Source organism: Phocoena phocoena, chromosome 15 (genome assembly GCF_963924675.1).
Source record: "Phocoena phocoena chromosome 15, mPhoPho1.1, whole genome shotgun sequence".
Classification (NCBI taxonomy): domain Eukaryota; kingdom Metazoa; phylum Chordata; class Mammalia; order Artiodactyla; family Phocoenidae; genus Phocoena; species Phocoena phocoena.
In genome coordinates this window covers 50305441-50331894 of record NC_089233.1, presented here as the reverse complement: position 1 = coordinate 50331894, position 26454 = coordinate 50305441, and the positions used below count along the sequence as shown (strand labels likewise).

At 52.3% G+C, this 26454-nt stretch overlaps 1 protein-coding gene across 1 annotated transcript in view; it reads right to left on the bottom strand.

The window, feature by feature from the left end:
• Positions 1 to 26159, bottom strand: part of JAG1 (jagged canonical Notch ligand 1) — a 35737-nt gene extending 9578 nt beyond the window's left edge. The window contains exons 1-13 of the mRNA XM_065893593.1: positions 25582 to 26159; positions 24835 to 25140; positions 16185 to 16236; positions 10624 to 10878; positions 8864 to 8924; positions 4869 to 4999; positions 4514 to 4633; positions 3962 to 4075; positions 2470 to 2583; positions 1776 to 1889; positions 1316 to 1362; positions 807 to 980; positions 256 to 406 (exon numbers count right to left, since the gene is read on the bottom strand). Coding sequence (XP_065749665.1) covers positions 256 to 406; positions 807 to 980; positions 1316 to 1362; positions 1776 to 1889; positions 2470 to 2583; positions 3962 to 4075; positions 4514 to 4633; positions 4869 to 4999; positions 8864 to 8924; positions 10624 to 10878; positions 16185 to 16236; positions 24835 to 25140; positions 25582 to 25662 — 1720 coding nt within the window. The 5' untranslated portion in view covers positions 25663 to 26159. The remainder of the gene's footprint in view (positions 1 to 255; positions 407 to 806; positions 981 to 1315; positions 1363 to 1775; positions 1890 to 2469; positions 2584 to 3961; positions 4076 to 4513; positions 4634 to 4868; positions 5000 to 8863; positions 8925 to 10623; positions 10879 to 16184; positions 16237 to 24834; positions 25141 to 25581) is intronic.
• Positions 26160 to 26454: the final 295 nt, after the last annotated feature.

The following is a 26454-nucleotide window of genomic DNA, read 5'->3' as shown; positions in this document are numbered from 1 at the left end:
GAAAGTTCTACTGGCAGAGGTGCCCTGAGGAATCCATCTCGGCCTTGCACATCAGCGTCCCCCAGAACGGGGATGCTAAATGAATTCCCTTCTCTGCCCTGGGCTACTTGCAGGTATGGTCCCCCCGAACTGGTGGGCCTGAATAGGTTGTTTCCACATGTTCTGGCTTCCCCCCGAGTGTCACGGGGCAGTGACGAACGGGCAGAGGACAGCAGCCTTGAAGACAAGCCAGAACCCTGGCGGGGAGGGAGGTACCTTCACAGGGGGTGGTGCGGCAGTGGTCTTTAAGGTGGGAGCAGTTCTTGCCTTCATAGTCCTCGGGACACTTGCAGAAATAGTCGCTGGCGCGGTTGTAGCACTGGGCACCGTTCTGGCAGGGATTGGGCTCGCAATAATCGATGTCCAGCTGCGAGGGCCAGGGGCAGGGGAGGGGGGACACAAAGTAAAACAAAGGTGTGATTATGACTCCTCTGGGGCAGCGGCCACTGGAATTTGACCCTTCCATCTGCTTCTGTTAGGAGAACACCCAGCATGATTTACAGTTGTGTCCTAGCGACTGTCCAGGTACGCATTTGAGACAACAGGGCAGAATGAGAGAGTGCTGGGTCTGGGATGAAACGGACCAAGAGAAATCGACAGGCTGCCGGACAACGGGAAGAAAATCACTCATCACCCTCCTTCCACGGCGTGTGTCTAGCAGAGATCCCTACTCAATAGGAGGTTCCAGACAGTGTTGGGAATGGGAAGGTGGCGGGGAGGAGACTGCCTGTGAAAACTTGGCCATCGGACGCTCTAGCCCAGCTCACCTGACAGAGGTTTCCAGAGAAACCAGTGGGACACAGACACTGGAATCTGTTGATTTCGTTCTGACAGTGACCCCCGTTGAGACAGGGGTTGCTGGCACACTCATCGATGTCTGTCTCACAGTGATCGCCTGCATAGCCAGGTGGACAGATACAGCGATAACCGTTAACCAAATCCTGGAGGGAGGAGAAGGAGGGTGAGAAACACATGCTTTTTTTCTAGGTGCTCCACAAACACAGGGCTTCAGTGGTTCAGCGTGACTGTCGCGCTTCAGCTGATTCACTGAAAGAGATGCCAAACCTCTCCAAATGTGAGAGAGGAATTTCTATGTGCATGCCTTCAAGATGACTCCCGGGAGGCTGGGGTAACATGAGCCTGAGTGAAACTTCCAGAGACTCACTTTTCACCTGCATTTTTAAATCTCCCAGGGACAGAGCTTTCCCAGGGTCACATAAATCTTAAGGCTTGTTGTCAATCACTAAGGTTTTGATATAAGCAAAGATTTACATACCCGACAGGAGGCGTCATTCTGACATTGGCCGAGGCAGTCATTAATATCTACAAAATAAACAAGTCACCGTATTGGAGGGGCAATTTACATTGAAATTGGGCTTAACTGAAAAGCCTTCTCTGCTCAGGACAGATAAAAACCTCCAATCAGATTTCTTGCGTGCTTCCCGTGAAATGAGGTTATTGGTGGGAACACTCCCTAGTTCTTCCAGACTGAGGTACTGAAACTTCACATCATTGTTTTAGCCACCTTATCAGAGTACGGCCGTTTTTTACCAGCTAATGAGCCTGATAACGTGTATGTTTTCATTTCTGTGCCCATCACTCCCTCTCCAAAAACATTCCCTCTATAAGGTTCTCCTTCCACTACTCAAGTCTTAGACCTGGAGCCTGAATACGGCTGGCAAATGCCTTCAACACCCCAGTTTCATGAAAATCAAAATTGAAACAGTCTCACTCACTTATGTCACAATTCTGACCCATCCAGCCCGGGAGGCAATCACAGTAGTAGCTGGCAATCAGATTCTTGCAGGATTTGGCATTTACACAAGGTTTGGCCTCGCATTCATTTGCATCTGAAAAACAGAGAGGGTGAACAGTGAGAAATGGGGTTCTACCCCACCTCCCCCCTCAAAAAAAACACACCAATAGTTTGTCTGAAACGAGACATTTTAATAAGCTAGCTAAATAAGAGATACTACTTTGAACATCTGAACCCTCTCCCCTAGCTATGCTCCAATAAGGAATGCTAATTGATAACGTTCCAGCTGCTGTTAACAACTAGCCCCCAACAGGACAGCAGAAAGCCACTAGGCACTTCTGTGCAAAACCCAACGCAGCCTAGTTGCTGGGATTTAATAGTGGCAAAAAAGAATGCAGACAGCTCATTCCTCATGAGATCATCCCCGTTTGGAACCCAGCTGAACACTCCTCGGACAGACGATTGACATGGTTCAAGGAATCCCACGACTTTCCCACAGGGCCTCAAAGAGCCAGGCCATTTGCATGCGAGTTATTTCTTCCAGGCCTGCTGGCTGGACCCTAGATAATAAATGACTTCTTGGTACGATGGCACGCAAACTTGCACTGCTGGCCGCATGTACATCTCCCTTAATCGCTCAGATCAAGCCAGCCCTGGTGCAGGAATTCTCTTACCTAACTGGCACGTTTTGCCCGTCCACTGGGGCGGGCACACGCACTTAAATCCGTTAACCAAGTCCTGGCAGGTGCCCCCGTGGGAACAGTTATTTGGAGAACAGTCATCAATGTCTGTTTGACAAAAAGAGGAGAGGGTTGGCAATTTAATCTCAATCCATTTGACAATTAGATAATTTAATACCACCCCTCACACGAGGGGCCTTCACTTAAGAGCCAGACACCTGCTGCAAGTGACTGCTACGATGACGATAAGGCCTGATTTTAGCTTTAAATCCCCCACTGGCCCAGTTCATTTAATCCGCAACCTGAGCGGGTGGGAGAGCCAGCTGGATCCCCGGAGCATCAGCCCTGGGTAACTCAGGACATCTCTCACTGCCTACCCTTTATTTTTAAAGAAAAGTTTCATCACGGCACAGAGGTAACTAAGGAGAGGTAAGGAAAAATAACTTCTTCGCTGGTGAAAAAAAAAATCATGTTCTTGTTTACTCACAGACTTTTCCCAAAATCACCTGCCTGGGGTGCCCAACCTCCCCCCTCTTCTGCAGTAGACTCCCGAGGCCTCTTAGCGATTCACCTCCTGCCCGTGTAGGAGGTGCCAGGCTCTCCTCATGAATCTGCTCACCGAGCCGTCACACCCCTAGGAGACGGGAATTGCTACTCTCCCGTTTAAACAGGGCACAGGTTGGCAGTGACTACAGTCCCACAATGGTGACGGGTGGCGGGGCCATGGTGCCAGCCCAGGTGATCCAACCCCAGAACCCAGCTCCTTAACCGTGTTGCATGCTGTTCTCAGGGGGCTGATGACCGTGGACCTCGGGCCTGGCTGCACCTCTGAAATCCAGGAGCTTGTGTGTGTTTTGTTTTTTTGTTTTGGCCGCGCTGCGTGGCATGTGGAATCCTAGTTCCCCAACCAGGGATCGAACCTGCGTCCCCTGCACTGGAAGCTCGGAGTCCTAACTGTTGCACCACCAGGGAAGTCCCCAGGAGCCTGCGGAAGGTACGAACTCCCCAATTCCAAAGGGAAACCGTAGGACCCAGAGACCTGTACTGGGAAGCACTGGGGTAGTCCTGGTGTACAGCCACTGTCACTCTGTAGCCCTGGTCCCTCTTTCAAAATTTGTCCCCACCATGAAATTCAGTCATGACGACCTCCCCCGCAGGCATCCTCTGTACAGCTTCGAGGAGAATAACCGTAATTCAGTTCAGAGGAGGCACAAGTCCAGGGAAAAGGACGCAGCTACCCCACGAGCGAGTTTCTTGCAGTCAGAGATGCGTGTGCTAGCTTAGCAGGGTGCCTTAGGATGGGGGTGCCAGGAGACTTCCAAGGGCAGAGGCCGGAAGCTCAGGCCAGCCTCCCCACCAGACCCCCTCCCACCGAGACAGACCCATCACTAAGACCGACGTGGGACCCACAACCCTGTATCTTGACACAATACCCCCCTCCCCCCCTCCCCGCCAAGAAAGGGCACAAGCCAAAACGCAGACTTACTTGTGGAGCACGTGGGGCCGGTCCAGCCCGGAGAACACTCACACTCAAACCCCAGGGAGGTCTCCTTGCAGCTGCCTCTGTTGTGGCAGGGATCAGAGAGGCAGGCGTGTTCCGCTGTGGACACCAGCACAGCAGTCAGCAAGGGGCGCCCACCGAGAGAGGCTACCTAACACTCTCCCTGGCAACCAAATCCCACGCCTGGGCCGCCAGCTCGAGCTCGTTTCAAGAAATCAAAGCAGGTGTGGGACGTAACCCCGCTGTGTCTGGTGCGGAAAGGAAGTCATCTTTCTTGCTAAGCTCTCCGGCCCCATTTCTCCAAGCTTCTGACCTGGGAGCTGGGTCACTGCCCTGTACACGCCGCCCCCGATGCAATCCGCAGCCCCCAAACCACCTGAGCAACTGGACAGAGGTTTCAAAGACCCACGGAACGGCTGGGAGGACAGGTCTTAACGTTGGAGGATATTTTCATCTTTTTACGAGTCCCTAAGTGTATTTAAGCCGAGTGTACAGAAAAATTAGACAAAGGGATCTCACTGCGCCTGGACCACTTACCAATTTCACAGTTGGGTCCTGAGTACCCCTCAGGGCATGAACACTGGTATTTGTCAGGCCCTGTGTTGCTACAGGTTCCCCCATTGAGACATGGCTGGTGGGTCCCGCAGTAGTTGAGATCTGCCAAAAAGACCCCAAAGAAGTCACTCAGAGACCAGAAACACTGTGTTCCTAGACCCATTCCTCCTTAAAAACTAAAACCGAGGGAAACAGACCCAGATTCACAGGGTTAAAGGCAAATTCAAACAAATTTAGAATAAAAGCCCCTGCAAATAAAAATAAATGAAAGTACAAACCAAATCACCCACACCCCACCCCCGACCTCCAGCTCCACCCAGGCCCTCCCCAGACATACCTTTGTCGCAGAGCTGGCCACCCCAGTTGGTCTCACAGAGGCACTGCCAGGGCTCATTACAGGTGCCGTGGACGCACCCTGGGTGTGGGATGCACTTGTCACAGTACAGGCCCTGCCAGCCATACTGGCACCTGGGGACACACAGCAAACCCTGCTTTACCCTTTAGAACTTGCAGGGAGATCGGAGCCAGAAAAACACAAGGATGCAAAGCCCAGGCTTGCTGTTTCTGGCGACAGGATGGTAGACTGTCAAGGTCTGTCCGGGGATTCCCTCTAAGCAAACATTTTCCCAGTTGGACTGAGGTCCCCTCCCAGGCGACTCCCAACAAAAGGAGGGCTGTTTGGGGAGAGGCCAGCACTGGGCTGCCCTCCACAAAGCCCCTCTCTCTTCTCAGGCTCCCCCATGAGCCCAGGGCGGAGGCTTGGAATAAATCAAGCCCTGGGGGGAAGGAAAGGGCTCTCCCTGCAGTGACAACAATAGCCATGCGAAAGCCTCTGCAGACGCAGCCCTTTGGGCAAGTTTTACACAGCAGCTCGGCTGGGCTGTATCTCAGCAGCAAGTCACGACCCCAGCGCACAAAAATGCACCAAGACACCAAGTGCGGCAGGAAACTGCCTCCCAAGGAGGCTCCCTGAAATCAGACAAGGAGGGAGAGGGGCACCCTTCCTTGGAGAGATGGGGTAGGATCTCTGGACCCATTTCTGCAGGGAGGACGAGGAAAGCAACAGCGCTTGGAACCATTTCCGTCCATGATTTATGACCTGCCCCCCTCGTGGCTACTTAGGCTAATTTATTTTATAGTTATTTCTCACTTTGCACACACACACACAAAAAGTCAACTTGGTTTATCTCGTATTGGGGAAGGGAGTCGAGTTTCCTTTATAAGCGCCTCATTAATCGGACTCTTTGGAGGCCAAATGGTGCCTTTGATCCCCAAACAAAAACACAAACATACACCTTCACCTGGGGCAGGGGCTCAGCTACTCTCCCCTCAAGTTTCAAGCCCTCTGAAACTCTAACTGCCTTCTCAGAAATCAAGCTCTAGCAAACAGGAGCTGGCGGGGGGGGGGGGTGGGGGGGTGGGGGGGGGGCGGGGGGGGGCAGCCCACAGTGGAGTGAAGGTGGGGTGAGCCAGAAACAGCGACCAGCAAATATTTCCATGACGGGACCCGGGAAAGCCATGGTCAGAATCGCCTCCCCCGCAAAGAAGGAAAGGCTTTCTGCGTCCAGAGAGCTGGAGGTGGGCTAAAAATCCTTGTCATGGGAAAATTACAGGGATCCAGCTAATCGCTAATCATCCACGGCCGAGAGTCAACTCAGCCCCTGAGAATTCTGACTCACCACTTCCTAACTTCTAAGAGCAAGCCATCCACGCCCCAATACAAAGAACCACCAGGCTGTGTGGTTTAAAAATCAGAGGATTCTGGTTTATCTAAAACGAAACTCTGGTCTAAATGACAAGGCACTATTAAAGGAGTAAAATAAGAACAAAGTAAATCCTCTGGTAGAAATTGTTTTTAAGAGTGGACACTCAAGTTAGTGGGAGATCACGGGGATGCTTGTGTAAAGACTGATATTCTTAGTTTGAAAGGTAGATATTAAGAAGGAACTGATTGGGAAATAGCATTATTCTTACAGTCTTTCTCTCATTCCCTTCCAGATGAAGGATCACTACACCTCTTCAATTTGCTTAATACAAGGGATAAGAGGCAGCTGAGGACCCGCCTCGGCTCTTAATCAGTGAGAGCTGGATACCCAAGCATAAGAAAGGAACCGCAAGAGGCCCTGGATGACTTCAAAAGAAAACAAATGAAAATACTGACCCTAAAAGAGGCATCCACAAGGTTATCCCAGTGTAATAATATATGATTAAGGTTCTCATGAGAAATTGAAGTGACTTTCCTCACAGGATGATTCATAATTGAGTCTGATATTATTGGCAGGCTCGCAATAAAGCAAGACTGTGCACCCAGAAAAAGGGATTCCAGGTCGACCTGGGAGCAAGAGAAGCAGTAAAGTTTTCTCATGTGGGGGAAAAAACAAGACAAAACACACCTCTGCAATACATGATCCGAAGGACAACTTACAGGTAACTTGCCATCAGCTATTTCTGGAGCAGGACGCAACCAGAACTTCCTTGGCGAGAAGGTTCTGTTTTGATTTTTCAAGGGAAGGAGAAGGAGATGGCCTGGGAGACCATGCAAATGATGTGTGGGAAAGTCACACCTTAAGTAAATAAGGGCCTGCGAGTCCAGGCAGGGAGTGGGAGGGAGACTTCGAAAGAGAAAGGCCTAAATTCTGGAAACAAAGCCTGCTGTTCTGGCTGGGAGGGCACTCCCCAGGCAGCCGTGTGTTTATTCTGATGACAGGAGCAGAAATCGAGGTCGCCCTTCACTGATACTCATCTGAGCTCAGCACCCGCGTGCTGAGTACGAAGCGGACGCAGCAGAGTCCCTGAGAGCACGGCTGATCTGACTCTCCCGAACAACCTTCACGAAGAAGAGCCTGCCCCCAAGCTTGACAGTAACGCCGTTAAACACCACAGTCGGCTGCCACCAGCGATGGGGGTTCGCAGGCGAAGCCCTTCAGTCTTCCAGAAAGTACACTTATCTTTCTGAAGCGCAGGAAGAGACAATTTCAGGCCAGCCTGGTTTTGTTTTGTTTCCAGCTGCCCTGATTCCCACTTCAGCTTCAAGCCCCAGAGCTCCCCGCTGCATGGGAGGCGAGCTGCGGCAGCGGAGGACCACAGGGGTCTTCAGGATTTTCAGAGCGGCAAAATCCTGTGGCTGTGCTCAGCCTGTCGAAATGCAGATTTCTGGGCCCAACCTAGGGACTGGGGTTCCGTGGGTGTGGGGTGGCACCCAGCAGCCTGCATTTCCACATGTCCCTGGTTAACTCAGGGAATGACACTCTGAGTACTGAGGTTTGGGGGCAGTGAATCCCAAAGTACGGTTCCCCCCGCCGCCCACTCAGCAAGAACAGCACTGCTGGGGGCTTGTTAGAAATGCAGAGACTTGAGTCCACCCCAAGCTATGGAATCAGGATCTGTGTCATCACGAGAGTCCCAGGTAATGTCAGTTTGAGATGCACTGGCTTAGACTAAGGATTCGTAAGCTTCCCTGGGCTCAAACTGGGGTAGCTTTGGGAGAAAACATGACAGGCCCAAAGGAACCATTGAGTGTCACATTAAATCTGCTAATCCTTCAGATTTGGGAGGAGAGTAAAGTGGGCGATCATGTCAAAATGCCACAGACACCAACAGTATTTCCTGAAACAAGCCTTTCCCAGATTGGCATGATGTACATTTCAAGAAGTTCCAAAAACTGTAATCGGGAAGCCGTGGGGGAGGTCTCCATTTGGCTTCTTGCATTGTCCGGGACCATAAAAGAACAGACTTCAAAGGCCAGCAGCAAAAGTCTACATTCATCAGGCTCAACTGACAAGATTCCAGCGCAGCCATTAACCTCTCAGCACCGGCCAGGCTCCCGCCTGCAAAGGGGCCAGGAGATTGTCCTAATCCCATTCTAAAGAATGCTCCACTTTCCCCTATTGATGGGAAAAGTGGGGGAGGGCTGGGAGACAGAAAACCAGGCGGGGGCTGAAGGGTGGAGGAGGAGAGAGACCGCCGCAAAAACCAAACCCACAGCCCTCCATCTAGTCCATTAGCACTTTAAGGGGAAGATTATAAAAACGAGTTATCAATTTACAGAACCGTTAATACGTGAAGTCACTGACTATGCCCAGAAGAGTCCCCCCCCCCCTCCCCCCCCCCCCCCCCCCCCCCCCCCCCCCCCCCCCCCCCCCCCCCCGAGAGAGAAGCGTGTGCATTTCACTGGACAGCTGGTATAATTTAATAAGCTTCGGATGTGCCTACTTTTTTTTTTGGTAATGCTTTCTTGTCCTCCAAAGTAAACGAGGCTTATTCACAATAAAGTCAGTCCTCCTCTTGTATTAAAGGGGTCATTATTAGGAAAAAAAGACTTTAGTTGTTTACCTGCAGTCACCTGGGAGTTTGCAAGACCCATGCTTGGGGCTGCAGCCCTGCCGGCAAATAGCTGTAAAAAAAACAAAAAAACACAGAAGGATGTGTCAGCACACTGCCAGTTTCTCACACTGTCACCACCATGAGAATGACCTCGTCCATTAAGCCAACAAAATCCACTGTTTTAAAGAGATCTCGTATCAAGCCCACTGCAAGAAGAGGAAGACGGGAGGTGCCCCAAGAACAAACCCAGCTTTAACCTTCAAGGCCATGCCAGCAGATCCTCAAACATGATAGCATTTGGGGACAAAATGCAGGCAAGCAGGTGGGGGAAGGGGAACTTCACGGAGTCTCCGAACAATAGCTATGCTGCTCCCGGTCAATTCCCACCCTCGCCAAAAGCCAAAAGGAGGTCTCATCCTTCCTCAACTCTGTCATCTTTCCCACTCTGTACCCCAGCCTCTTCAGAACCCTCTGACCAAATAAATAAATGCCTGGTGTCTCAAAAATCCCATGGGACTCACAAAGCCAACCAGGCCGGCTTCACTTGGCAGGCTAATCCACGGGCCAGATCTGGTGGTCCCTGTTTTGTTTTGTTTTTTTTTTTTGCAAAGTATCCACAACAAAACCATTCTGCTTCCTTTATTGAAAAAAGTTTTTGAACACACATTAAAAAATAGTAGGTAGATACTTTTTAAGTAATTGTTATTGATATTTAGGACACCAACTATTTAAAATATGTTTTATCAATCCTTTCATTTGGATCCCAGGAAGGCCATCCTTTTCACTCTTGTCTCTAATTATTTAAGAAAGCAATATCGCCCAGGAGACCGGCAAATTCCTCTCTTTGCCCTACCCTTCAGTCACAGTTCAAAAATTCATTTTTCAACTTGAGTGTCTCTTACAGGAATTTACCAAATTATGTGAACTAAGCAGAGTGCGTTAATGTTGGTGAGGGCCTATTACATGGTTGCCTAGAATTATACACCAATTTGCTATGAATTAGAAGCTTTGTAAAGGTAAAGACCACAGATAATTCTGTGAATGTCCGTGAATATGTGATAACTCCCTATATTCTAATAGACGGGGCTGGGACAGTAGACAGGAGGTCTGGAAGTTTATCCTACTGTGGAGGCGTTCAGTTCACCACTCGCCCCCTCCCCTCAATACCACGGCCCCCAGAGATGCCCAGTGAAAGCTGCCGTAAGGCCACCCTGAGCCCAAGGGCTGTCATTTTTCACAAGCTGTTCAGACATTGGCTGGGCTAACCCAGTCCCACCTGGCATGTGTTTTGTGTCGGATGCCTTAAAAAGCAGAGCCTGAGAAGGGGGTTCGGGTACAGAGAAAGAGGTAGAGGGCAGATGGGCAGGGGAAGAAGCTGAGCAAGAATGTGGTCTCAGCGGGAGCTTGGCCTCAGCCTGATCCCAGGGGAAACTCTGGAGTATGAACTGTAGCCCAGAGTTAACGCAAAGGGGGCTGTGGCCTTCTTACGCCCATGTCAGCCATTCACAGACTGTGAGCTGGAGGGACGGGGCGTGGAGTGGCACCTGTTTGGCCAAGGACAACGCTCCAGAGAAGGAGATCTTAGCAGCCAGTGCTCAGAGCGTCTGGGGGATGGGGTATCAACGGCATCTTCGTGCTTCAGGCCTAGAAAACAGCCCAAATCTCACCATACCCAAGAAAGCCACCTGATGGCAGGGGGGGTGAGAACATGACACCCAAAGTGACAGCCACCAGGAGCTGGTTAACCCACCAGGCACGCCCACACACACCTTTGTTACATTCAGGGCCCATCCAGCCTTCCATGCACGTTTTGTTGCCATTCTGGTCGCAGGCATAGTGGCCAAAGAAGTCGTCTCTGGGTCGGCAGAACTTATTGCAGCCGAAGCCATAGTAATAGTCATCACAGGTCACGCGGATCTGATACTCAAAGTGGGCAACCCCCGTGTTCTGCTTCAGCGTCTGCCACTGCCGGCTGGGGTTGATCATGCCTGAGTGAGAAGCCTTTTCAATAATGCTGTCGGGTTCTAGAGGCAAAAAAAAAAACAAAAAAAAAAGGATTAATCACACCAACATTTACATCAGACATCAGAGCTTTCTCCCCCCACCATTTTGATGACTTTTAATAACAAATGCACACGGCACAAAATTCAAACAACACAAAAGGGCAAAAAATGAGCCATTCATCTCCCTCCCCATCATACATTTACCCTTTTTACTGGGCATGTAGCATTTCTTCATCTGGAAATAAAGTGAAATCATTTACCTAGTTCCCAATACGTGCACTGAGGTTGTTTTGGCCTTTGGCTATTAAGCAAAGCCACAGGGAACACCCTTGAACATATTTGCCTGTATGTGGTTCTAGAAAAAAGAAATATCCCAGAAATGGAAGTGCTGGATCGAAGAAGACACACACAACCAACACACTTCCGCCCAGAAAACCCAAACCACCAGGAACAAAAGCCCCATCTGTCTGCCCTCCCACCAGCAAAGGAAACTGTTTCCCAACAGCAGTGCCAACATTGCGTTATCAGACTTTCTGATTTAATGGGTATTTAATTAAGTGATGGTGAGCACCCTTTTGACAAAACCATGTGTATCAGCTCCTCTGAACTTCAATCTGTTTCTCTCCTTTGCCAACTTTTCTACTGCGCTGTTTGGTCATACTGGTTTGCAAAAGCTCTTTACATGTGATAGAAAGTGGCCCCTTATGGAAGGCTATTCTTGAAGAAATTTCATTATTCCAGGTAAAGGTTAGCAATCTTTCTTTTCTAGCTTTAGAGTTTTGTGTCTTGCTTTAGAAAGGCTGTGTCTATTTCCAAACTCTTCACTGGAAGCCAAAGAGTAATTTTTTTTTTTTAATTATAAACTTTGTCACCTCTTAAGCTGGCATTTAAATAACAATACCATGAACTTGATGCATTTCACCTTTCACCTTTGCCCAGAAGGCAGATGGGAAAAGCATTCATCCCAGTTTACAGACAGGTAGACTGAGGGTCAGGCTCCTTAAAGAGCGCCTACTGAGGAAAAGAGACATGCCTGGGGCCCAAACAGGTCCAGGAGGAAGAAGTGGTCCCTGCCCTGGGGTCACCTATCACTTAGTATGAGAAGAGACGGGTACAAAAATAGCTCCAAACTCCAGGTGCCAGGAGTTCAGGGGAGGGGCGTGAAAAGGAAACAAGGCCCCCGAGTCAGCACCCACCCTGGTCCTGTGTTTGTTTTCTTAAACCTGCCAGCACCAACCCTTGACGCCTTGTCAAATTCAAGGCCACCTTGGAGAGACCGTTAGGACCTGCTTGCAGTGTCTTTGTGATTCGTATCCACCTACACCCCTGTTTTTCTAGGCCTGTGCTCATCTGCAAGGCTAGGCAAACCCCACAGGTGACCAGGAGACGGGCACTCCTGGGCAGCTTCGGCCATACTCCACTTCCAACAGCGCCCCAGCCCTCACCCTCTGGGCTCTTTACCTGTGGGCAAGACGGGCCTTGAACAAGCCTGCATACCTGCAGACCTACACCCCGGCACGCATGAAGCACTTGCAGAGGACGCTTTCCTAACCTGAGTTTTGCAAATAAACATGGGCCAAAGAATGACAAAAATGTCCCTGCATTAACTGTGTGCTTCCTCTGCTGGTTCAATGAAAAAGTGTAGTGAGCTATTACCATGTGATGATGAGATCTTAATAAAGGGATTACTTAAACACACTAGCCACGGCTCCTTCTCAGGCAGGCTGCAACAACAAACAATTCAGACAAGAGTCCGGGGTTATCCTAAAGGCACAGGCTGACATGTCAGTCAGTGGTTTGGTATGCTTTCTATTTCCGGGAAATGCTGTGAAGACATCATTTCAGAATCCTCAATGGGGCTCACAGGTCTGTATAACTAACTTCACACCTGCGTGACAGATTTTTCCTAAGGGCCCAGAGGGAGTTGAGTGTGTCTGTGACACACTTTCTGGCATCTGGATTACAGAGATGCTTCTTCTAAGCTGCTGTCGCCTGAATCACACTTCCTATCAGCTCAGGGCATTACCAGTGTTTTTGGGGTAGTTCAGTTGATAGCCCAGCTTTAAGATTGGAAGGGGATATTACCAGGCCTTCCTACAACCTTGAACTGCATGAAGATGGAGCACGAAGAACCCACAACAGCCTTGCAGGCCAAGGAGGAGGGGATGAGAGGCGAGTCTGAGCAGAAGCCTGCAACCACGCCAACCACAAACCTTAACCAAGAAGGCTACAGTATAAGGAAAACCTGGTCCTAAGTATGCCAACCTGTGTTTACGTATCTACTGATCAGAACGAGAAACTGAAATCATTTGCTCTGGGGGAGAGAGTAAGATCTGCACCCTTATATAGCGCAGTGCTGAAATGCAATAGCAACGACCTTGGAGGGCTGGCCTCAGAAAATACTTTCTAACACGTGTACATCACCTGGGTTTCACTTGGGCCAGGCTCTGCTCCCAAGGGTTCATTGCAGAGCTGATGTGAGAAGGAATTCTCTGTTCCCAAGCTCAGGGCTCTGCCTCTAATCTGAAGCCTTGTTTGGTCCCCAAAGAGCAGCCAACCCTAGTTGGGTTGCTACACATCCTCAGCGTCTGCCCTCATGGAGGACAGTGCCTTGGGAGGGACAGAGGGTGAAGGGAGTAAAAGCAAAACATTCCAGGCAGTGTGAACAGCACGTGCAAAGGCCCTGAGGCAGGAGAGAATGTGATGCATTTGAGGACAGAAAGCTGACTGGTGGGGTTTGAGAGAATACAGGTATGACAGATGACAACGTGGCATGTGAGATGGAGCTGGCAGGGAGACAAGACTGGGCCATGCAAGGGGCTTTGGGGCCACACAAAGATCTGTCCCAAGGGCAACAGGAAGTTACCAAGTGGCTCTCAATAAAGGTGACACTCAAATGTTATGCTCTGAAAAGGTCAAGATGGCAGGAAAATGGAGAAAGCGCTGGAGGTGGACCAGAGTAGATAGGGGTGCATTAATTCAGCCGCTACTGTAAGAATTCAGGCGTAAGCAGATGGTGACATGGACCAGGGTAGCAGCAGGGGAGGTGGAGGGAGGCAAACCCAGTCAGGATTGGGTGTGGAGCACTGGACATAAGATTTTCGGAACTTGGAGGTAGATTAGATACTGATGCTAAGAGAGGGTGGTACACAGGAGGTGCTGTCCAGATTTCTGGCTTGTGGTACTGGGCGTTCAAATGCTGGTGCCAGTCGTCCATAAAGGGCCCTAGGCGGGCTCTGCATTTGGGGAGGGAAGATGACACATTTGGTTCTGAATATGCTGGAATCCGAGATACCTTGGAAGCATCACAAAAGGAAGGCTGCACAAGCACGTGGATAAGCCACTCCCAGCAAACCCCCGTCCCTCCTCACCAGGGTCACAAAAGTGAGGCTCGGGCTTCCCTGGTGGCGCAGTGGTTGAGAGTCCGCCTGCCGATGCAGGGGACACGGGTTCGTGCCCCGGTCCGGGAAGATCCCACGTGCCGCAGAGCGGCTGGGCCCGTGAGGCATGGCCGCTGAGCCTGCGCGTCCGGAGCCTGTGCTCCGCAGTGGGAGAGGCCACAGCAGTGAGAGGCCCGCGTACCGCAAAAAAAAAAAAAGGGAGGCTCAATGCCCTGCAGTGGGCATTCCGTGACTTTGAGGCAACCCCTCTCCTTCAAGAGTAGACGGCTGAACGCCCTTTATCTCTACCCCAAGTCTTCCTGTGTCCTTCCAGTGATTTTACCTCTTAGCAAGAGAGGAGAGGCTCCAGAACCCCAAAATGGGGCAGACAACCGTGGGCAGCTCTGGAGGGGCACCAGCTTCCGGAGGAACAGCTACCTGACCCGTGGGCTGGTGGAAGGCCCAGGAAGGGCCCTGCAAACACTAGGGGCCCCTTGCACACCCTGACAGGTGTCCTAACCCAGCTCTTACCAGGAGCCAGGGTCAACCTCAAGGATGCTCACGCCACCGGCCAGCCTGTGTTAACATCTGCACCAGGACATCTGAAGAGCCTGTATCCCCCTCCCCATCCCCCATCTTCCCAATGTACAGTTACCATTGTAAGCAGGTCAGTGACATAACGCTCACCCAGCCCACAACGCGTGTGGCAGGAGAGGGAACAGAGAACAAACAGGTGCCCAGGACCCTGACTGGCATCAGCCACAGCCCAGGCAGGTCACTGCCTCCCCTCCCTCCACCAACAGCAGGACGGGGGTATCACTCGGGGAGGAAGGTCCACGGATCTGGACTTCAGGTGCCAAAGCACAAGGAGTGACCCAAACGGCCTGAAGCTTCTGGCAACCGGGGCTCAGCAGTGATCGAGCGGCTCAAGGTGGGCCAGCGAGACAGTTGGGCAGTGGCTGCCTCTCGGATTCTAAGCCCTCACTGCGCCCTCTCTGGTTATTCACCAGTCCCAGAGTCAGGAAGGAAAAAGCAAGGCGAGAAGAGGGGGAAATGTTCTTAGCAGCAAACACACCAAGGGTCAGAGAGGATGAGACACGCAGAGGGATGGGATCGGGGGGCGCACAGAGACACCAGGCCGGTCAACCCCTCCTCTTGTGCAGACTCAGGTTTCAGCGTGAATCAAGTTTTCCCATGACAACCACCCAGATCCTGCTGGCAAAAAGGGAACTGGCTGGCAGTCTCAGCGAGGGAGGGGAAACGTATTTTGAAGCTACAATCCAAGAGCAAAGACTCCGTTCTAAGCCAAACAGATGCTGCCGTTTCTACCGGCATCCTCTAGGGCTTCCCCCGAGCCCAGCACCCACCCACTCCCAGCAGCCCTGAAAAGCAGCCTGCGCTGAGAACAGAGCCACCTTTCAGAAGGGGACAAGGCCAGTGTGATGGCCGTGAGGCACTGGAACACCTGTCATGCACAGTGTGGGAAACCCTGACCGGCTGGGGGCTCACCTGCCCAACAAGTGAAATTCAAGGTCGGTCTTTAGAGCCCAAAGCCACCTCTTCGGGCTTTATCTTTCCGATGAGAGATTAAATGCTCACTTAAACTTTAAATGGACTTTTAAAAAGTCACTACTTTGATCCTTTCGCAAGTCTACAAGGTTTTAGAGTTGTAAAACCATTAAGATCTCTATCCCAAAGATAATCTAGGGGCCGTATTCAGGGACTGAGTTAACTGGCGATCTGTCCTGGCCACTTAATGTTCCAAGCGAAAATTCTAGGGGAATTGATGGAAAAAGACTCCACGGGGCTGGGGGGGAGGGGGGGCAGGGGCAGTGGCAGAAGAGCTCTGAAGCAGCCTGGGGACAGCTCCGTCCAGCTCTGACAAGCACCGGTGCCAAGCTCTGTGCTTCCAGACTCACGCGCTCAGCCCATGGCTGTGATACTTACGGACAGTGTCATTGCTGGAATCCCACGCCTCCACAAGCAAAGTGTAGGACCTCTGTAACACAGATAAACAACAGCTCAGTATTCAGAAACGGGGGTCAGCTCGCAAAGGTCAGGCCTTCTCAGCCTCCCTGCACGCCCTGCCAAACAAAACCATGCAGCCAAAATGGAAACTGTATTTGCTGTCGAAGTGAGGTCTTGGGTGTTTAGGTCCAGACCGACTACCCACCCCTCCCCCTAGCACCCACCCCAGGGTGGCAAAAGACACCGGGCCCACCGTGGTCCTCATGCAGGCAGCCTAAAGTCCCGACCAAGAAATGCCATCTCCCTAGACTTGTGCACACTTTGCGTATGCTTTTCCTAAACTTTCCAGACTCTAACCCTTGTGCTTGAGAAAACCACACAAAGAATTGATTCTAAGCTAACCAAACCAGGTGTTTGTACCTGGGAGTGGAGGCGCTCACCCAGTGAGGAGGGCTGGGGATTGCTGTTACACTCTGGGCCATGGTGGGGAGGTCCCCAGGGAGGCCCCTTTTCCTTTGCAGAACCCCTTTGAAAGCCCTGTCTGTGTGAGACCATCTCGGCTCCCACAAGTATCAGGTGACTCCAGGAAGCAGGAGGGGTGGGTAGGTGCAAATAGACTCTGAAGACAAAGGCGGTAACCTAACTTGGGGGTGCAGGGGGGGCGGACTCTAGGGACCAAAGTATAAAAGGAAGAAAGAGCTGCACCCCATGGGTTGTATTTATTGATAAACTTATCTGTCAATAAGATCTAACATTCCAGGAATAATCAGAGTCCACTAACTAAACAAATTCCCTGGACACCGGCGGGATGCCAGCCATTCTACTGAAGGTACCTTTTATCTTCCAGGCTTATCTCAGAATTCCACCTCCTCCCCATGCCCCGCCCCCCACTGCCAAATCCAAGCCATTAGCAAATTCCCACTTTTACTCAAATCTTCATTTGTAATTTAGAATGAGGTCAGTCTCACAAAACACCAGGGTTTCAAGAAAACTTCTGCTATCTTGGCGCTGGGGAAATGTATCCAAAGGGGTAGAGAGTAGGGAGGAGAGGCACGTGAACCCTTTTATGTATCCCCGCCTTGTCAACGGCAGGTACCAGTACGTCGGAAATAGTAGCGTATATTGATCAAATAATACAATGCCACCTACAAGGTGAAGGCAAAAACAGAGGGGGGAAGAAAAAAAAAAAAAAAGGAACTTCATTCATAACTCAAAGCAAGCTTACTGCTCACACAGCGACCCAGCAGGTCTCTGAACAGAAAAATATCTTGTGATAGACCCCGCCTTGGAATTCAGCCGAAATATGTTTCATACTCAAAGCAGAGGATTCCATTTCGCTCACTGATAACTGTGGGAAAATGCTCAGAAAAGCAAGCAAAACTGGGCAAGCCGGGGCACATACCCAGCCCTCTCCTGCAAGTGGCCAGAGGTCCAAATTCATTGCTGTCGTCACTGGTGTTTTATTAGTGAAAGTTACACCTTATTTACTGCCTCTGTGTTTCTTAGGACTTCCTACAAATTACCAGACTCTTCCCTGAGAGCACCAAGAAATTAGAGGTTTCTCTACTGATTTGACATGACAGCCAAGTCCAAATGAGGCCAGATGTGGGTCTGATTCTGGATAATGAAGCCCTTCATTTGCTGGTCACGTCGAGATCCACGTTCTCCACTTCCACATATTGTTGTAATTAATCCTCTGATTAAATGCACTGGTACCCGGGAGTTTGTTCAGACTTGTACAAGCAGTAAACACATGATATGCCCACAACCCCACAGAAAGGGAAGGCATCCCGGGACCGAGCTGCTGTGACAGTAGTAACTCTGCTTAAAGCTCAAGGGAGAGGGCATCCTTGGTTCTTGCACAAGATCCTAGAAGGTCAGGCTCTCTCCCGGACTCATCCTTCCAGAACTGGAAGATCTCAGAAGTCGCTGACCAACATGCCCCACCTTGAGGGGAAAGAGGAGTACAGAACCCTTGACACCAGCTGGCAGCATGATTTCCCCATGAACGGCCTTCTAGGAGGTGAAGGTGGGGCAGGGGCTGGGGGCTGCAGCACTGACAACGAGGCGTTGGTAGAAAAATCAAGCAGCAGCCCTGGACCGTCTCTCTCCCTTGTTTCAGAGAAGGGACTGTGGTTCTAGGACTCGCCTCCTGGGGCAGAAGGATTCCTCCCACCCAGCCTTCAGAGAAAAGGATTCTCTCCAAGGCTCCTATTAGGAGGCACTCTTAAGCTCCCACTCCAACCCCACACTATAGATCAACAATCGAGATAATTTGGCAATGATTATTGGTTGCTAGGGAACTTTAAGTTTTCCCAGGCCCACACTTGCCCTCTGTACATCCCAGAGTGTACATCCCGACTCCGGGATCCAGATCATGTGCACCTTATGCCATCAAGGCCAGGTACCAGGCCCCAAACTGGCATTCCACTACAATCACATCACCCCCAAGTGGCCACTGCAAGCCTAACCCTAGAGAGGCCAAGTCCCAAGGCCCTTCTCACGGCTTGGGAAGGGGTGCAGGCGAGATGACGGGCAGGTGTTTCAACTTATTAACAAGTTCATACAAAAAAAAAAACCAACCCGCAAAAAACATAAAAGACAGCAAACACCTGGATTTTTCTTGGTTTCAAACTAGGAGAACACGATTCTTATAAAAAGCTACCTGGCATTCATCTATTTTTCCTTACATTTTTCCAGAAAAATGGCCTGGGGGTAAAGCAGGAGGGATGGGCAGCCAGCAGATCTTCAGTCTGGGTTCACAGTGTGAATCGCTTCTGTCCTTCCCAGCTCCAGGGAAACCTGGCAACACGGCAGCTGGTTCTCACTCTCGTGCAGCAGGAAGGAGCAATGGTCAGCTTTCAGGAGGACCTCTGGGGAGGATGCCCATGGAACTCTACCTCCAGGAGGGTCCTGGCATTGAAAGGCCCCCGGCGCCTCCTCCCACCCTTGGCATTGGGGCTGCGGGAGGCCTGTGTTCCGCGCCCATCCAGCCCCATGGTGGTTACCTTGGCACCAGGCGGAGTGGTAAGCACTTAATTGCCATATTAAGAAGGGGGGATGTGAGAAACAAAGGTAATTGTGCTGGCAGCTGAGAGCTTCCTCTTCCTGGCAACAGTGGCAGCCAAACCGAGCCCTGAGAAGCTGCTGCTTCCCCTCCTGCCAAGCTGATGGACACAAACAGCCCACCATGCAAACGGCACACGTGCGGCATCCAAAAGCCCGGGCTGCAGGGCAGGCGGCAGGGAGCGCGCCCTGGGAGCGCCCACAGGGCCATTGTACAGAGGCATCGGCCCCAGGTCGGTCTGGGGCCCTGTGCTCTGCTGACTCAACTGTCGCTTCCTGTGGCTGGCCCTGTATCTGCATTATTTGTACGGCGGCTGCATTATTCCCCGTAATCCTCATTTCAGTCAATTCGGCCACACTATTGTCCTGCCTGCGTCTGGGTGGCCGGAGTATAAAACATTCCAAGCACAAACGTATTCAATAAAGGCTCCAGAGATGTCATGAGTGGGTACATGCGCGCTCGCTCCAACGATTCATGTGTGGCAGGGTTTGGGCAAGGTGAGGCACGGAGGGAGGACAGCCACCCCATGGCATCCCGGCTGAGACCTCAGTCACAGAAAGCAATTTAGTCTGCAGGGCTTGACATTTCAATAGAGTCTGATCTGGTTACAAAGGGTGATTTTTCTCATGAAAGCCCACCTCAAAGACTCACCAAGCAGGGCCCCGAAGCTCATATCCAGATTTGAGACTCTCAATGAGAGGCCCCCCACCCCCTTTCCCATCATTACCCCTACCTGTTTGAAAAGCATCCCACTGATAATTAAATGCACCAGTTACAAAAGGGTGGCGAGGTTAATAGATAGAATACCGAGAAACCAGCCAAGCACAACCGTCCGGTTCACACAGAGCAAGCCTGAACAAGATGCCTTTCTACTCGTTTACCAGAAGCGCATAAAGACTGGGCTGAACTGATAGAGGGCCCTGAATGTTTGACTATTTATGTGCCACTTTTAACCACTGCGAGCCACGCTGTTGTGTCCTCCCAGCACACGCAGTGCACCAGAGACAAATGTCACTGGTGCCATAGAAACAAGGGCCACAGGGCAGGGTAGTGCAGGCGGTGATCAGAAACCAGCAAGAAGTCACAACACAGCCACTCACCCCCGCCCCATGCCAAGCTAGAGGCAGGACATTTCTGAACCCAGAACCCTACCCCTCCACCTCTACCATTCTAGAAAACACAAGAATCATCACTTCCCATGCATACTAAAACAAACATCTTCCTAAAGTTGAAAACGAGGTTAGGTTTGTTTAGGGCGAATTTTTTTTTTTTTAATGTACTTAAAAGCTGGAGCAGCTCGGAACCTCACCCTGGGGGTTGAAGGGGCAGAGTGTAGGGACATGCCTCTGAACGTTTACCAAGGGGGAGTTCTCAGGAATATTTGCCTTTATGGATTACCATGCTGCTTGTATGCACATCCAGAGATTACGCATTCTTACACTGTAACTGATCTTGAAAGCCTGGCATTGGAACCAGGTTCTGGCCCTCCTACAATGGGCCAGTGGCTGCTACGAATCCAGCCAAGACCTCTGTTTGCATTCCTGTTTTCAGATCAGGACGTGAAGACTCCCTGTTGCCTTGGCTTCGTTTTTTCATGAATAACATTTTTCCTCTATGCTAAACTTTCCACATACCTTCCATCCAAAAGGTCCCTTACAACTATTTGCTGTAAAGATTTTAGGCAGCATTCAGATTGCTGGCTTTCTGGCAGGCTACATGCTTTGTGAGTGGCTGCTGCCTCTCCTCCTTAACCATCCAACTCCCCCAAACAGCCTCCATGCCAAAAGCTTCACCATTCTTGAAAAATGCTTGAAGTCCCTATAGAATTATGGGTGTGGAGCTGGTGGGTTGTAAACTCCTATAAGTACTGGAGGTTTGAATAAGTTGCTAAGAAACAAGACAACAAGGAGGAAGAACACACAGAGGTTACACCTGGAAGAGGAAAGAATGATCAGAAACCAAGTACCTTGAATTGGGATTCCATGTGGGGAGTAGCCATTCTGCAGACACTCAGTACAAAGCAGGCATAGCTCAACTTTCTCTCCAGCCTGGTTTTGCAATGCAGACATATCATTTCATCACTTTAGTTCGAGGTAGGTATCTTAGGGCAAAGGGTGTTTTCCCCATACACAGAAAGTCGCTCGCTCTGAGCACGTACACACGTGTGCTATTTGTATGCACGCATGCTGACCACGTGGGTGGCACATTCTGACTGCAGAGAGGAGCCAGTTCAAATGAGAATCCCATCCCTCCACGTGGCTACCCATCTGCGGAGGCCTAGGGACCCGAAAGCACAGAGGAAGGCATAAAGGCAAGGGCATGTCAGTTACGGTCTGCGACTAACCTTATAGCATCCGATTTACCCAAACCCCTGGCCGTTGGTCATTCAGGCCTCAAGTGTGATGCCAAAGCTGGCATCCCTCTGGTATGCAAGAATCACACTTCACTGGGTTTTCCTAAAAGATGGAAGTTGATCTCAGCAAGTCTTTTGTCAATGTCAATGGCATTTAAATATGAGGCCAAGAGACCAGGTACCTGAACTGCTTCCTCCCAAATTTCTCCAGATTCACTTCACTCCAGGGCCAGCGAAGCATCAGTACAGCTAACTGGGGTTCTGGAGTTCCTAAAAAGTTTTTGGGACTGGGTAGTGGTAATTACACTAATGTACTTTTAATTATCAGGCACTCCTGGGATTTAGTACTAATTTTGGGAAGTGCAACTTAACCATTTCAGTGATTTCTAAATGGTTATTCCCCAATCATTTCCCGTTGAGCCTAATTACCTCCGATAATGCATGGTCTTATCGCTGGGTCCCCTGATTGGAGGATCATAAATCAGGCTACTGCTTCAAGTCAAGCCCCTCTGAGCAGCACTGCTATGCTTATTAGAAGCCACGAAAGAAAACCATCACCAGGCTGCGGCTCGGGCAGTGGACCCCAAGTGGGACACAATCAGATACTGTCTGGAGGGCAGGCCCACACCACAGAGCTTCTCACAAGGACACTGGCCTGTGGATTACACTTCAGATCTGACCAAATCGTTTTCTCCTCTTCCTCTTCAGAACACAAGCAGCTGTTTGATTGGGGCCATAATTCCAGACAAAACACATAATTACACCACCTTCTAAAGTGACCTTCTTTTGTGCACCCTGAACCACCTCTCTGCCACTGTCAGCAAACTTGGGAGGAACCACGTGGACACTAATTGTGGCTGCCTAAGGGTTAGAAGCTTAGGGGCCAGGAAGTCCAAGGTGGTTTAGATTTTTTTTTTTAAACCCTGTATCCTCCTTGTTCCATCTTGAAATTCTATACCAAGTTCAGCTATTACCTATTTAAGATATCCGCTTTAAATAGACACGCTCGCTAATATTTAATTGCCAAACTGAATGAAGCTGTGCGATCTACTTCGGTACTAATCCAGCTGCCTAAGTGCTTTCACTTCAGTTAACACTCACACTGGAATCATTCTCGAAAGTTACAGACAGTGGTGTTTCTCCAACCGTGCTGGGGAAAATAACACGGCACACCCCACCTCCACTCTCTCTTGGGAAGTCAAGCTTACACTGCACAGCAGGCCTTTTTGGGGCGGTGGGGTGGGGACTTGTTTAGGGGGGAAGCAGGCATTTGGCCCAGCTTCAAAAGAACCACTCTCTCAGTGTGAGCTCCAGCCGTCTCCCCCATTCTAGAAAAGCCGAGAGTCTATTTCATGGTTGGTGACCCGCGGGGCCTGAAACCACAGACAAGCACCAGCAAATCAATCGTCTCCCTGCCCTCACACACCACGGCCGCTCTTCCCCATCTCGGGCTCTCTGCCAAGTGTCAAAAGGAGGCAGACACACCTTCTGGGTCACTTTCCCTGGCCAGCCAGGGGAGCAAGGCTCCCTGTGTTCATCCCAGCCGTTTCTCTGACCCTCCTCTCCAAGATGAACCTCAGCCAGCCCTGCAGCTTTTCCACATCAGTAATAAGATTCCTTTTATGGTCTTGTGAAAAGCGAGGGGCTCCAGACTGATCCTCCAGGCGGGTGCAACCACCTGCAGGCCCCTTCCCCCCTACCTCCAAACACACGGACAAGGCCAAGGGCGGTCAGTCGTCACAGTCAACTTGGGCCCAGCCAGATTAAAAAGCGGCCAACCTCTTTAGCTTAAAGTTCTCCCTAAAGGGGATTAACAAACAAGATAAACACTTTGTAAAAATGAGATCCCACAACAGACTCAGTCCTCCATTCTCAGAGAATTCCACAAACCACAGGTTTTTATAAGCCCCTTTTAATGGCATGTTCTGATAAACGTCTCATCCCACCCAGGCAGAGGGCACTTTATAACGCCAGCCCCAGTCAACGTGGGCCTTGAGAGGCACTCCGAGCTTCTCACGTACTCCAAGGCCGACTCTCTCCCCTCCCTTCTCACAGTTGCGATCGCAGCCCTAGCCCGCGATAGGAGGCAGCAGAGTGCGCCCCATCAGAGCACGTGGCGAAGAGTATTCCCCAGGGCACCGACCTCCCCCTCTCACCACCCACCCGCCCAGCACAGGCCAGGCCAAGCCCCAGTCCTGGTACTGAGTCACGCCTCCTGGACGGCAGGAGCGGGGCAGAGGGCACCAACATTTTCCCCTTTCCTCCCCTTCTGCAATCACACTCATCTTCCTTCCACCCGTTTCGAGACGTTGCCAGGGCCTCGCTGCAGGATCGGCCAGCGGGGCCCGAGCCTCAAGCGGCTCCGGAGTCGTGGGTCTGTGCACTTGCACCCGCAGGGGCTGCCTCGCTCGGGCCGCCCCTTCCAGGCCTCGGCACGCCCCCCGACGCTCGCGGGGCCCGCGCGCCCACCGGACGAGGGCGCACCCCCGCCCTTCCCGGGGAAGTTTGCAAACACAGCTGTTCCAGAGCCCGGGAACCGCTGTTAGTGAGGCCAGAAGGGCTACGCCGCGCGGGGGCGAGGGCAGGAAGGGGCCGACAGGGGGCGGGTGGCTCCCGTGCCCACAGCTCTGGGGAAAGCCCGGCCGCCCCCCCCCCCGGCGGCGGCCGCCCCCCGGCCTTACACTCAGCCCAGAGCGCGCCCCCGCACGCACCGAAATCTCCCGGGGAGCAGCGGGAAGTGGGCTCCCCACACCCTCCAGGAAGGACACACCCGCCCTCCCGGTTGCTCACGGGAAACGCGAGGGTGCCAATTTGGACGGCGTTCGGAGGCCAGAACTGTGCCGAGCCGCCTTCCCCGGCGCATCAGGTTTAATAAGGCTGAGCAAAGATCATCTATAATGACCTCCTGGCTCGGGCGGTTACTCTCGGGCCTTCACGTTGTAAGTTTCAACCGGCCTTCCTAGGAGCCTTGCCCCACCATCCGCTCTGGGGTCCCACTTTCGTGCGCTTAGCAAAAAGCACTGGGGCTGGGGCCTGCCGAGATCTAGCTACAGAGCCTCGGCTCCCTAACCCCGCCACCACAGAGACATCCCGGGTTAGCGCCGAGCTTCCAGCCAAGGCCCTTTAAATCCCTCTCCTCTCGCAAGAGAAAGCAGAGCTCGGCCCACGGGTGCAAGCCACTGTCCGTCCGCCCCCCGGCCGTCACTCACCGGCCAGGCAAAACTGAAAGGTAGCACGATGCGGTTGCGTTCGTTGCCACGACTGGCCTTGAGGTTGAAGGTGTTGCCCCCAATGACAGGCGTGGACCCTGAGCCAAAGCTGCAGGGCCCCCCGGCCGTGACGCGCGACTGGTACTCCTTGAGGCACACTTTGAAGTACGTGTCACACTCGTCGCGGGAGCACTTGCGGTCCCCCGGGTTCCGGGCGCCGCCGCAGCAGTTCCCGTTTTGCAGCTCCCCGTTCACGTTCTGCATGGAAAGGATCTCCAACTCGAACTGGCCGGAGGCCCCGCACACCTGCCGGCGAGAGAGGAAGGGAGGGAGGTCAGCGCAGGGGAAAGTTGTTTTCTTCGGGGGTGGAAGTGGCGACTCCGTCCCCGCCCGCCCCGACGAGCCCTTGGCGCCAAGTGAAAATAATTTTACAAAACTGGGTGCAAGGAAGGACTCAACGTGATTCCCGGGCTTGAGAGGCTAGAGTGGGAGCAAACCGAAACGACTGCCCCCCCCCCCACCCCAGGAGCAAGAGCGGAGCGAACGCGCACTCTGCCCAGCCTGGAGGGTACATTTAGGAGCCAGGGGTCTCCCCCAGCCCAAGTGCAGCTTCTTGGGCGCAGGGGCCGGGGCGGGAGCCGGCGCCCCAGGGCTACCGAGGCCGCTCCAGACGCTCAACCGCAGGCGTCCGGGGCGCCGCGAGGGAAAGAAGAGGAGGGTCGGGAGAGTGGCCCGGCGGGCTCTTACCTTGGCTCGCAGGGCGCAGAGCAGGGCGAGCAGGAGGCTCAGGGGGCGCCCGGGCCGTCCGCGCGTCCGTGGGGACCGCATCGCTGCACCGCGCGCCGCGGGCACTCGGGACGCCGCCGCCGCCGCCGCTGCTGCTCGCGCTGGTGCTGCCGCTGGTGCTGCCGCCGGTGCTGCCGTCGCCGCTGGCCCTGCGGCCGCCGCGTCCCGGCTCTAATATACTCCGCCGATTGGAGCATGCACGACTGGAAAACAACACCACTTTTCAAAAGCCCTTTCAAGAGCGGCCCGTTCCAGAAGGCAAAGAGCCCGGCCTCCTTTTATTATTCTGATCGCTTCTTTGAGGCGCTCCCCCTCCTCTTCCACCTCCCGGCTTTCTTTCCTTCTCTCGAGCTCCCCTTCTTTTATTATTATGATTATGCGCAGCCTTTTATTCCCTTTCAGATCAGCTGCTTAGAGAGGAGGGAGGGAGGGGAGGAAAAAAAAAAACAACCCGAACCCAGCTCGCGGGCCGGTCGCAGGTAACACAATGACGCGTGCCCGCCCGGCTCTCGGAGAGGGACTCAGAGAGCCCGTCTGGGAGCCGCGGCCGGGGCTAGCCACCTCTACCCAGCGCGCCTGGCAAGCGCATGCGCGCTTATTAATATTCATTAGGGGCGTGTCCACCATCGACACGCCCCTCCCCTCCCGTTGGATGGGGTGGGGGAGTACAGGGAGGAACTTGGAGGCTCAGGGGGGCTCGGGGACGCGCAGGGACGCGTAGACGTCTGGGGGCCCAGCGCAGACCCCCGCCCTCGGGCGCTTTGGGCCAGGCGGGAGGCGGGTAGGGGGTAGGGCGCGGGGAGGAACGGGAGGTCTCCGTTGCTCTGGGACGCG